The 12,893-nt window shown below is 36.6% G+C and overlaps 1 protein-coding gene across 1 annotated transcript; it reads right to left on the bottom strand.

Moving 5' to 3' along the window:
- Positions 1–930: 930 nt before the first annotated feature.
- Positions 931–11,025, bottom strand: LOC116165529 (mitochondrial folate transporter/carrier). The gene is made up of 6 exons (XM_031480057.1): positions 10,718–11,025; positions 10,416–10,667; positions 10,208–10,358; positions 1,591–1,843; positions 1,413–1,526; positions 931–1,366 (listed from the first exon to the last, which is right to left on the bottom strand). The coding sequence occupies exons 2-6, from the start codon at positions 10,558–10,560 to the stop codon at positions 1,112–1,114; spliced, it is 918 nt and encodes a 305-aa protein (XP_031335917.1). The 5' UTR covers positions 10,561–10,667; positions 10,718–11,025; the 3' UTR covers positions 931–1,111.
- Positions 11,026–12,893: the final 1,868 nt, after the last annotated feature.

Raw genomic sequence — 12,893 nt, 5'->3', positions numbered from 1 at the left:
AAACTACTCTGGCTCTTGAAGGTGTAACAAACGGAAAACCACTTGTATTAAGTACAATGTGCTGCCACCAGAGGTTTCACTGTTAATCTGTATCGCGAATATCTCAAAAAGTTTGAGCGTGAGGTAAGTAGTAGCGACCTTGCATAGTAACTACTTAGTAAAGATAGAGACAGAAGCTTCACATAAAAAATTACTCCATTGAAATGTTTTCTTATTAAATTCTGACTGGGACAAGACCCCAAAATTGGGACTCTAGCGAGCTTTCACATGAAATTTTCCAGGAATCTATTATCTACTCTATAGAAGTCTTTAGTACCTACATTACTTACCTATAAATAAATGGGGACTCAGATTAAATCCACCCAATTTTGTAAACGTCTAAAGTTCCAAGTGCCATTTTACTATTACCTATAGTAGATAACTAGTTTTTGTTACTGATTGCCGGAAGTTGGAGCTAGTTGTTTCCAGAGGGTTCTAGAAATCTCCTGAGATAGCATGGTGCGCTGCTATTGCAAGTTACTAGACTTAAAAAATAGATTTCACATCAAGGACCAAATTGTACGCAAGCGCGATTTTTTCTGAATATAAAAACACTCATTTTTGCCATCATTTTAATATCCGTTATTATATAATCAACAGGATTCTACATCACATCCTCCGAGCCCATTTTCCATGGAAGACCTGTATTTAATCTAGCTTCAGTCTCAGTGTCAAGAACTTCCCGGTTCCCATATCCAAATCTACATTTAAATTTCAATGGTTAAATGGAAGAGTAGTGCATCATACATGATTACCAAATTGAAGTTGATGCAGTATCCTCACAATTAAAATAGATGGATCCTTAGTACACACATTGCACATTTAAAAAACACACAGCTACATTGCTCATCTTGAAGAAAACTGTTAAATCATGCAAATCAGACCACAATGTTAAAAACGTTCACTTTATTATTAAGTCGTATTAAATATGTATGACAAGTTGAGAGACACAGATAAACAACAGCCACATGCGTGTTTCTTGAAATTAACTAGACCTGTACTAAAAATTTGCTAAAATTATGTAGATAGATTCAATGGTGCATTCACATTAAGTAGAAAAATATTCAATTGCCTATTTGTTCGTTACTTTCTCGTAGACGAGCATAACTAAACATATATTGGGTGTTACATGCAGTAAGTAGGGTGCCAATCCTTTATAGAATCCTCGAATTCCCTCGTATTTAAAAGTTTTCTTAATGCAGTCCCACGAACCGGTGTAGCTATGGTGTTGATCTTGTAGACGTGCGCGAATCACTTGATATGGATAGGTTGCCGCTGCGGCAATGAGTTTTGATGTGGCCGCACAAAATAGGTACTCCTTAGTGGTCTACAACACAGAAAGTAGCGTAATTAATTAAGTAACGGGGACATACCAATTTAGTATCAAACGGGACGCCTCGATATCTGTTGTAAAACTCTTTCATTTCCTCATACGTCATAAACTGCAAAGCCCCATGGGTAACGCCGAACATTCCAGGAACAAGGCCCTGTAAAGAGCGTATAAACAAATCCGCATATTGTATTCCACTGTCAATGCAGAGTGGCACTGACCCTGTACAGTCCACGTAACCCTTCGGTTTTATATATCTTTCTCAAGCCATCTAACATGCCTCTGTACGTATCGTTTGTCGAGGTCGATACTCCCGATTCGTATTGTAAGCATAATCTCGTTTTCACAACCCAAATCGGATTCGTGACGAGTAATGTTAGTATTCCTGCTTCTGATGCAGCTAACATATGTAAAGTTGGGCCGAGCTGTTGTTGGGCGTCTCCAGCCTGAATCCACGTTTTAATACTATTGTAGCTAAAAAAAAAAATCGCAGATTGACACTTTGATCGAGTGAGAAGATGGTAATGTGCAATTTTGAAAACTTATCCCACTAACTTTTGATTGTAAATGGATATCAAAAAGGCGCTGTATCTAAAAATTTGGCGGGTGAGAGCAGAAGAGGACAGGAACGCAGCAGATAACAAGAGCAGGATAACCAAACAGAAAAAAAAGACACGAATGAAGGGAAAAAGAGCAACACTGAGAACAAGAATGAGTATGAAAGCAAGACAGCAGGAGATAACAGTGAGAAGGTAAAAAAGTGCAGTTGCATCAAAAGGGAAAGTGCAGCAAAATGTATGTGGACAAATAATGACATGTGAAACCACAGAAGCATAAAGGCCATTTTAGTGCAGCGGAGAGCCGCGAAATCGCACAAAAAATTTTTTCGGAGTAGAAAGAATTGGGACCCACACCATTTTGTTCAGAAATGTTTGAACCTTCAGAATCTCGCTTACGAACATTTTCCCGTGGTCCTGACAAAATTATAGGCCGCTAAAGTTGAAATTTACTCATTTTCCGCGCGCGCGCGACTAGACCACCGAAAGTATTTATTTTCTCGGCAACTAAGCGATATACATCAATAATCCTTTTGTAAAATGAAAGTACATTTATAGCAGAATTCTAAAGCATTCAATTTACCTACCTTGTTATGGACAGTTTTTTAGAAAAATGACCGTCAACTTCCAAAATTCGTGTAGCAGATGAAAAGTGCGCACTTTGAACTCTCATACTTTTTATTTCACGATATCGATTTCCATATTTATAGCTCATTCGATGCTCCAAAGCATTGTGATTATTTTATTTCTATAACATGCCGTGAATTTTTCATAATAAAAAAGTTACGGTCATTTAAGTAAAAACCTACCGACCTCGCCGAGTTGGTAATCGCGAGTGAGACGGAGAGGGAAGATAGTCAGCAGCGTTCGCTAAACAAGAGCGATGCGTAAGATTTTACTTTACTAAGAAATTTTCTCTCCGAATACCAAAACTAGCTATTTAGGCCGTTTAGTTTACAAATGCATTCCGCCGAGTTGCATTGTAAAATCTCAAACAATTCATTAACTCCATGTATCTCAGTTCTTTGGTGAAATATATAGGTACAAATAGGTACCTTTCCCTGTAAATTTTGGGGGTTACTCCACATTAGGTATCTCTTGTGCTGTGCTGTATATTGCAAGATCAGCAGTGACAACGGTATGATTTTGTCCCAAAGATTCAGGCTTGTTTTTTGATTTCACTAGACGATTCATTCATTCATTTTTATTTAATTTCTTCGACAAATAACATTTGTATGGAACAAGTCAATATAACATTAATTAAACAAACGAACAGTTAAACAAACAAACAATTAAATATTGGAAGATATAAAAAATTCTTGTATGTTGTAGAAACACCCATTGACTAGATAATCGTACAATTTCTTTTTAAATTTTTTCCATGTAAGGCAAGTTCGATGGTTAGGATGGTATTGTAGCTCGCTGCTGGAGAATTCAAAAACGGCATAGGTATATTATATTGAATGGTAGATACCGGAACTTACTTAGGAGGATTATCAGCAGGTACTTAGGCTGTTAAAGTCAGTTATCTGGTCGTTATCTAGTGATAGGTAAACGAGGAATTTGGATTTCTTCTGTCGATGTATCTCGCTTTTGAAAAAAGACTGTGCGTTGAATTTTTTTCGTCTGTTTCCACAGAATATGGCCTACTTATTCTTATTCTGTGACTGTTTCCTCATTGATGTCGAAGTTGCTCGCTGTGATAAAATTATCATTTTTTATTTGACAAATTTTTGTGAAATGTAGGTAGACACCCTTAGCAGAACATGTAATATTGACGTTTACTGTACTTGTTATGCCACTGTCGGAGAACATTTTCTGACCCGAAAGACCAATTTGCAAATGAGTGTAACTTTTGTTTGAAAAATGACCTTAAGAAAAACTGTTCAATAAGTTCCGTAAGTATGTACCTAGACAATAAACTTCGTGGAATTTTGTCAATTTTCGTTGTCCGGCCAAGAATTGCAATGGAATTATTTTTTTCGAATTTTCAAAAACTAATTTCAGATTCAAAAACCACCAGATACCAAATTTCGTCGAAATCAACATTTTTTCGCACCCCTATTGAGGGGTGTGTCCTTTTGCGGTAGGAATTTTGAAAAATTATTTGCAAAACCGGAAAGGGCATACAGCAAAACCTATTCAAAGACTTACCACCAGTCTCTGTAACTGTTGCTGAGAAAAAAAGAAACTTTACCACTTTTTTGAGGGTGGCTCCTAAACGAATACATGGATTTTTTTTTTTGGTGTTTGGATCCATCGTTCCTCGAAATGGGGGTTGAAATATATTGTGTGATCAAAACTCTCTAAACCTTCCCCATATAGTTTTTATTCGTTGAAGTTTTTAAAAATAAAAGCGACTATAGTTTCGGCGTACTGCCATCATCAGGCGATGTGAAATTTAACAGGAAAACGGTAAGTTACAAACGTTGAAGACGAATAAGACGAACATGTTGTTTTTTAATTATTAACTGGCCGAAGCCAAGTGAAAAAACCTGAAGGGTGGTTAAACCGGAAAGGTTGTCCTAAGTTTCAAAACGAATTATTATCAAGCCTTGTTAAGAGTTAAGACAACCAACCGGAGGGTTGAATTATTACATTAAAAGTTGACAGTTGAATTTAACACATTTCAAAAGAACCGGGGGGAAAAAATAAACTCCTAAAAGTTTTGAAACTATTGAGATGACTACATATTTAAATTATTTAAGTTAAGTTTAAATTCGAGATCATGCAGACGGCATGTCTAGAAATGATTGACCACCAGGTTTACCTATCACTAGATAACGACCAGAATACTGACTTTAACAGCATAAGTACCTGCTGATAATCCTCCTAAGTAAGTTCCGGTATCTACCATTCAATATAATATACCTATGCCGTTTTTGAATTTTCCACCAGCGAGCTACAATACCATCCTAACCATCGTCTAGTGAAATCAAAAAACAAGCCTGAATCTTTGGGACAAAATCATACCGTTGTTACTGCTGATCTTGCAATATACAGCACAGCACAAGAGATACCTGATGTGGAGTAACCCCCAAAATTTACAGGGAAAGGTACCTATTTGTACCTATATATTTCACCAAAGAACTGAGATACATGGAGTTAATGAATTGTTTGAGATTTTACAATGCAACTCGGCGGAATGCATTTGTAAACTAAACGGCCTAAATAGCTAGTTTTGGTATTCGGAGAGAAATTTCTTAGTAAAGTAAAATCTCTTAAGCATCGCTCCTTGTTTAGCGAACGCTGCTGACTATCCTTCCCTCTCCGTCTCACTCGCGATTACCGACTCGGCGAGGTCGGTAGGTTTTTACTTAAATGACCGTAACTTTTTTATTATGAAAAATTCACGGTAATGTTATAGAAAATAAAATAATCACAATGCTTTGGAGCATCGAATGAGCTATAAATATTGGAAATCGATATCGTGAAATAAAAAGTTATGAGAGTTCAAAGTGCGCACTTTTCATCTGCTACACGAATTTTGGAAGTTTACGGTCATTTTTCTAAAAACTGTCCATAACAAGGTAGGTAAATTGAATGCTTTAGATTCTGCTATAAATGTACTTTCATTTTACAAAAGGAATTATTGATGTATATCGCTTAGTTGCTGAGAAAATAAATACTTTCGGTGGTCTAGTCGCGCGCGCGAAAATGAGTAAATTTCAACTTTAGCGGCCTATAACTTTTGTCAGGACCACGGGAAAATGTCGTAAAGCGAGATTCTGAAGGTTCAAACATTTCTGAACAAAATGGTGTGGGTCCCAATTCTTTCTACTCCGAAAAAAAAACTACCTCAAATAAGGGAGTTAGCGCCGGCTCTCCGCTGCACTATTTCTTGAGCATTGAATAATCGAGTTTGGTCTTTTTTAAAATTTCTGTATAAATAATTAATAATCATCAACCATGTCACATAGGAGTCATAGGAAATTCTGGTTTGCCTCAATTTTGTTCCACCGTTTTCCCAGTTGCCATATTTGGTTGCAATTTTTACTCTCTTTGCACAAGATTGGACTGGCATATTATTTACGCAGTAAATACTAAATTAATTACACATGAAACACCCAATCAAATGGACGGATGAGCATTTTGCAGCTTTCCTATGTCTCTGCCTGTATAGCTAATATAAATTACATGATCACTAAGTCGCTTACTACAACTCAAATGAAAGGATCACATAAGATGGAGATGGAGGGGAATTTTTTCTTCTAAATTTACGTAAAAATTCAATATGGCGTCCATAAGAAATAAGGAAGTAGTAGTCTGTAACTTCTACATCTAGTCACTAGTGTGTTATGGACGCAAGCCTCTTGAGGACCCAGAACAAGAGAGGGATAATAAATAATAATAAAACAATTTGTCATTTTTGGTTTTTCAGTGATATCTCAGTTATTTTCAACGATTTTTCAAAAATCTCAAATGCGTTTTTTTTAGTCACAAAAAGGGGTAACTTTGCCCCCATTAAACCTACACTGTATCTATCACCGTTACTGAAACCCCAGTGGCGAGCCATGAATTTGAACCACCCTGTACTATTGTGTTGTTTCATTATGAAACTTCTCTGAATTAATAATGTCCTGTGTAAGAGTTGAGGTTTCAAGAAAGCGGGCTTTGTTGGTTAATAATCACTCAAACTCAAAAATATTTTGAATACCAAGCATATATTTAAGACTATCCAAAATATAGTCATTGGTCATGCAGGTATGCATCTAGAAAATTTCAGATTACCAAAGCTAGACTTGTGTACAGGGTGTTCCATTTTTGACACTGGATACAGAGAAAAATAAAAAAACTGGCAACTTCAGAAGGACTATATTTTCTTAAAAGAAATGCAAAAAAGTCTTTATCGTGGTTATTGAATAATCTGCTGTTTCCTATACGGGGTCAGGTGAAAAAGTGATCGGACCTAACCTCATTTTCTTAATGTATATTTTAAGTTGAAAATTGTTAAATTTTATTGTCAAAAGTATGACACGTCACGGATGCTGTTCAAAAAAGATTCAAAAGGATTAAAAAAAATCTTTTTTTAATTAAAATATACAAGGTGTTTCATTAAAAAATTAGTTAGGTCCGATCATTTGTTTACTGCACTCTGTATATCCATTTAGGGCACATTATTCAACAATGATTATAAGGAAATTTTGTAATAAACATTTTCCTGTATTTCTCTTAACTAGGAAATATCGTCATCCTGAAATTTCCCCTGTATCACTTAAGCGCGCGAATATTTTGAAATTTTGATTTTACCATTTTGATGACAAAATAATTAGGTAATTCATCTGAAACAGTGGTTCTCAACCTTTTTCAGCTGGCGACCCACTTTTCCTTATAGGAATAACTCCACTGTCCATTGGTCCAACAATTTGTTTTTCTTTAAAGTTAGTGGAGATCACAATATATAGGCACATTATAGTATAACAGTAATTTATTTAACACTAGATATAAGTTGGCAAAATATGCAACAAGTGAATTCTTAGGTGAAGATAAAAGGACAATCAAACCACTTTCTAATTTTTACTAATTTTTCAGGCGCAAAAAAGATTGTGAGTTAATACTCAACTAGATGGTCCCGTCGCCCTCTTGCGGCCAGTGTGGACTGATAGATTTTGTAGTTTTAGATAGGAATCTGCAGTTATAGGGACTTTGAAACCGGCGACCATGTTGCATCAAGTTTCTGTTACATGTATAATATGGTCAGGTTATTGTGTCATACGTGTATTGTGTGTTGCCTACACTACACTACAACGAATTTTCGATGCAACATGGCGGCTGGGCGAAGCTTTCAGCTTCAATTGTCGCCACTGTCTCGGAGAGGCGGAAGAGTCGACCAACCGCATTTTAAACCGTAGTAATACTCTTCGACGTCGCCCAGTTATCTAGAAAAAAATTCGCGATTGGCTTTCAAGTTTAGGCAAGTTCTGGTTACTCGCAGACAGAGAAAGGCCAGACAAAAAACCAATCAAACCAAACCCACTGAGGAGGCTGGGTCCTCAAGGCCTCTGGTCGAACACTTAAAAGCAGAACCCACCAAGTTGACTCCAAAGGGGAGAGCTCAACTGCTTCAACTAGATGAGCAAGCCCTGGTCGTGGCTCATCCGAAGTCAAGGGAGAGGTTTCTGCTAAAGTGAAACACACCGGCAGGGTCAGGAAAGCGGACGTAACCCCTCATCTACGCCACCGTCCCGGTGGACAAAAATAGTCCCAAAGCTCAGGAAAACCAAAGACTTTTTAACAAAGCCAAGGGGCACTGGGTGCTGGGCTGAATACAGAACGTCCCTCACTGAGGCGATTCGGAAGGCAAAGAGAGCGTCTTGGGAAAGATTCTGTCAGACGATAGAAGAGATTTCCATATCCTTTTGTCTACGGAAGGTCCTCACAAAAGAGAAGAACAACCTGTTATGAACAATGGTAGGGCCAGACAGAGGACATCATAAAGCCGAATTTTATGAGGGTGAAATGAGCTTGGTTTAAGGAAAAATTGAAGAAGAAATTAAGTGAATATGAAAGTAATTTGAGATATTTAAAAAAATGTAAGGGAAACATAGAGGGAATTAGGATTTGAGGAGAGGGAACTTCCAAAGAATTTGAAAGTAACTTCCAAGACAATTAAGACGAGATTAAAGCACATTGCAGGTTTGTAAAGTGACACTATGGGTGATATAAAAAATTAACGATCTATCCTATCATACGATAAACTGATATTAATTAATTAAAACAAAAAAAAAGTCTGAATGTCCTCCTGTCCGTTCGCATAATGATTAAAAAGCGCTATGACATAACCTCAATTTTGATACATAGATTGGTAATGACTTTGGGAAGTAGTGAAAATATTTTGGGCTACGGGCGGGTTAGCTTTTTGGCTCGTTAACCTGCTTGCCCGTTATTCTTTAGTTTCTATTTCAAAAATTTAAAAGATTAATCCTCGGATTAATCTGTAATAAATATGTATTTATAATACAGTCAGCTCCACCTAGTAGGCAGGTCTCTCATTATGCAAAGCGACATCTATGCGCATCCCCAAAGCAAATGGGGTGACAGTGCGATATTAGGTGTAAAAAATTACGCTCCCAAGGTCACAATTCGACATCAGTCAGTCCGTAAATAGCAGACGCGTTATCCCTTTGGAAAACCCCGCGGCATTTTTGTATTTTTCAAAAAACAAATAACCTAATGTCCAACTGTTGAATTAGCATAAGTACGCAGTTTTGTGAAAAAAAAATAAAACAAGAAAGCTTTTTATGCAAATGAGTCGCCCGGTTGCAAGTAAAACAAGTTGTAAATCAGCATATGCATGATTAAAGCGCATTTTTGGTAATGCAGGTCAGTATTTTATTAGCGAAGTTTAAAATTATCGATCTCACGAGTCATTTTGGCTGCGTTAAATAATTAATTTTATTTAATTTCAATTGACGGTACGTCTTCATTTTGTAAAACAAATCACAAAGTAAATAATAAGTTTTTATATTGGTAGCGCTATATCTAACGGTAAAATTATAGCACCTCCGAAACCCATATCGAAATTATTTTCTTCAATTATCGATTTCACAAGTAATCTAACTCAAAATAGAGTAGTGCCTGCACATCTACACTATAGCAGAAAGCTTTTAGTGAAAATTTGAAGTCTCTAGCTATTGTAGTTGTGGAGATCTAACGCGGACAGCCGGCCTGCCAGCAATGACGAATATAATAGCGTATTTTTTTCAAAAATGCGCTAAAAATCTATGCCACCAGACCATTATGGCACACATTCAATCATGACATTCCAAAATAATTGTGGGGAAGGGTCAATTTTTGCATGCATGTGGACGCGTGTGCCATTTACAAATATGTTTTCTTGTCCAGCCAATCAGGATAGCAGTTTGTTGTGCATTCTATCTCACTTCACATTCATATAATGCTTATTGGGTTTCTTTCTAGCTTATTATAAGCCAGACCTGCAATAATTTTTTTCCATCCCTGTATAATCTATCATGTAGCACACATCTTATGGTACCGTATAAAAAATAAATCAATTGGGGGCTACTCAAATCCCCCAGTTAGGACATACCCCATATGTCCGTTATTATGCTTTTTTTTATACCTATATGGCAACCCTAAACAAATTTGTGCACACCTGGGGGACAAAATGCATGCTCTCGCTACCTCCCTTGTTTCCTACATGGCAGATTCCACCCATAATTTCGTAACCCAACCGCACAAACAACAAAATGAGTAAAGTACCCCCATTGTTAAGCTATTGTATGGGCTTAAAAAAATGTGAGCCCCTTAAAATACTTACAATAAGAAGTAACAGCCCCATCCGCTTCCAGAGCCCCAAACATTAGGAGCGACACCCTTATATAATCCTTTTATACCTTCTTGTTTCAGAACTGTACGGAATGCATTAGCCAAACTACTATACTGCGGAACTTTAGCGCTTCCATCGTTAACTAAACAGAGTATTACTAGACTAAAACGGGTAGTGTTTTTAAATTGCGATCACGTACCGGCAAATCGAATTTTCATCAGGTCTAGTGGATGTAAAATGAGCGTCGAAATGGCGCCCCCGGAAATTCCGGCTAAAAGATGTTCATATTTAATACTACTTAATACGCTGGATCCTGATCCAGTGCTAGGTGAACGATTCTTCATTTTTGGCACTTAGATGTACGATTCTCTGTTACGAATTGCTAAGATGCTTGAGTTGAATAACGAAAACTCATTTTGAATTGTTTCTTTACATCAATCGTGCAAGCAGTCTAAAAACGAGGCAAATGTCAATTACTTAGTAAACCACAATCGTACTTACATAAAACATATTACAGAGTGACTAGTAGGCCTTCCTTTGTACAATTCCTGGACTTAAATATCTTGCGTCATCCAATATTTACCTGTCTTCAATGTAATGTGGGTCCACAATGAAACTTGCTTTTTTATAAAAAAAATGAATCCTTAAACAAAGTTTGACGTAAGTTTCAGCGTTTTTTATAAATAAACAATTTTAGAATTGTAACAGAAGGTAATTATTAAGAGCGAAATTTTGCTCCCATGTCAAACTCGGATGTCAGATGACAAAGGGTAAACTGAATTTGGCAGTGATGGATGGAGCCATTTTAAAGATGATTAATGGATCCCTGACGTCACGTGGGAATACAGTAACCTGTAATATTTAAAATATGTACAGAGTATTTCAATTTTTTACTGTATAAATAAACAAATAACATTTTGCTGACGTCTTAGAACGATTGCTCTTTAAACTCTAATAATTGAGTTTGTCCACAGCACAACAGAAACAGAGTAATTTGAATTTGTTTATATTTTTATAAACAATATAGTTGGAGATAAGAAAAAAAATAAGTAAATTTGATACCAATTCCGCGTGAAAATGTTACAAAGGGTTAGTTTCAAGGGACCATTTTTTGCAATGCAATAGATAATTTAAAATGGTCATTCTTATCCTGGGAGACATTCCGGGCACAAGAGCTCTAAGGGCTGAACGTTTTGAGGGTTAACGTAGCACCATCGCCACCCCAACACCCCCCGGAAAAAGGACATTTGATAACACTATCCCGAAGGCAATTAGCATAGTAGCCATAATCCCACAGACCCACCGTTACTACGCCCTCCCCCACAAGATTGAGGACACTCACTATGCTTATGATTCTTTCGTAGGACGTATCATATGGAATTTCTCTTTTCTGGAAGATATTCCACACACGAGAATTCTGAACCTTTTCGGGAGAGAATTTTACAACTAAAAGTTTATATAAACATAGATCTACAGGGTGTTAAAATTTCAAGATGTTTCAAGTTTTTTCTTTATATCTCCTGCAGTTTTTGAGATATTTTGCTCAAATTTAAACTAAAAGTTACGCTGAAGAGCTTATATAATTTGACCCTTCTCCAGCGTCTTCAAATACGGACACGTAGCTAGTGGGCTCAAAAGCAAAATAGGAGGGCGCTATTTTTTTGACACAACTTTTATGTAATACAGCAGCGGTTTATTTTTGGATTATGGGATAATGTAAATAAATGTAAAATAAAGTAAATGTAAATAAGTATTGTACTTCATTTACACATTACCTACACAGAGCGAGTTTTTTAGATTTAAACACGACAGTATCTGAAAATAGCAGGATCGGACTGGAAACTGTAACGGGTGGCCGTTTTAAAATTAAAAGAATAACTTTTTGAATTTCTATTTTGATAAACATATGGAAATTTACTCATGTACCGCTACATGTCGAAGCTGAACGAAAATATGTATGGCGATAACAAACCATACTATTTGGATACGTTAAAAAGACTCTTGCTCGAGTTCGCGAGCCGAAACGTACTATTTGAGTTAAAAATTAGTTTTAAAGAAGAGCGATCGCGTATGTACACTGTTTGTGCGTGAGATTTATTATAAATTGTGTACAATTTTAAGTGTTAAAATTGAATTTTTTGCGAAGTTATAAGAGCAGGCGCGTGCCAATTTATGTACGAGAGATTTCATTCCGCGTATGCGGGAAGATTCGTGGTACGATTTTAAGAATTGGCACGTGCATTTTATTGAGTGCATTTTATTCGAATAGTAGTAAAGAATGAACAGATTAACTACGAGTAAAAACATATTAAGTAGCCAGGGCTCCTAAAATTCGAGTTCGTGATAAATGGCTAGTTATCCGTAATTTTATACATGTGGACACACCCTAATTGCAGTAGATTGTGGGACGAAAAAACATTTTTAGCCGCTTGATATAATAAGATTTTTTAATTTGTGTCTTGCTCGAACTTCTGAACCTAATCCATTGGGCAAAATGGCCAATACAAGGGAAAGTGGCATGTTATCACTGTGCATAAGTAAACACGATTTCGAGTATTACTTTCTCGAATTTTGAAGCTGGCTGGTTGGTTCGCTGTACCGCACAGGAGCGATATATTTCCATTTTCCATATTTCTAAGAAAAACTACCTTTTCCAAGGGAAGATAAGATCAATTCG

The sequence above is a fragment of the Photinus pyralis genome, unplaced genomic scaffold (genome assembly GCF_008802855.1).
Source record: "Photinus pyralis isolate 1611_PpyrPB1 unplaced genomic scaffold, Ppyr1.3 Ppyr1.4_LG3a, whole genome shotgun sequence".
NCBI classification, from domain to species: Eukaryota; Metazoa; Arthropoda; class Insecta; order Coleoptera; family Lampyridae; genus Photinus; species Photinus pyralis.
Note: the sequence above shows the minus strand (reverse complement) of the source record. Positions and strands in the feature narration are given on the sequence as shown.

Coding starts and splice junctions, on each gene's coding strand:
- LOC116165529 (XM_031480057.1), bottom strand. CDS start 10,560: ATGAAGAATCGTTCACCTAGCACTGGATCAGGATCCAGCGTATTAAGT. Junction 1,844..10,207: donor TGGGGCTGTTACTTCTTATT/GTAAGTATTTTA, acceptor TTTTTTTTTTAG/CTACAATAGTATTAAAACGT. Junction 1,527..1,590: donor GGTTACGTGGACTGTACAGG/GTCAGTGCCACT, acceptor CGCTCTTTACAG/GGCCTTGTTCCTGGAATGTT.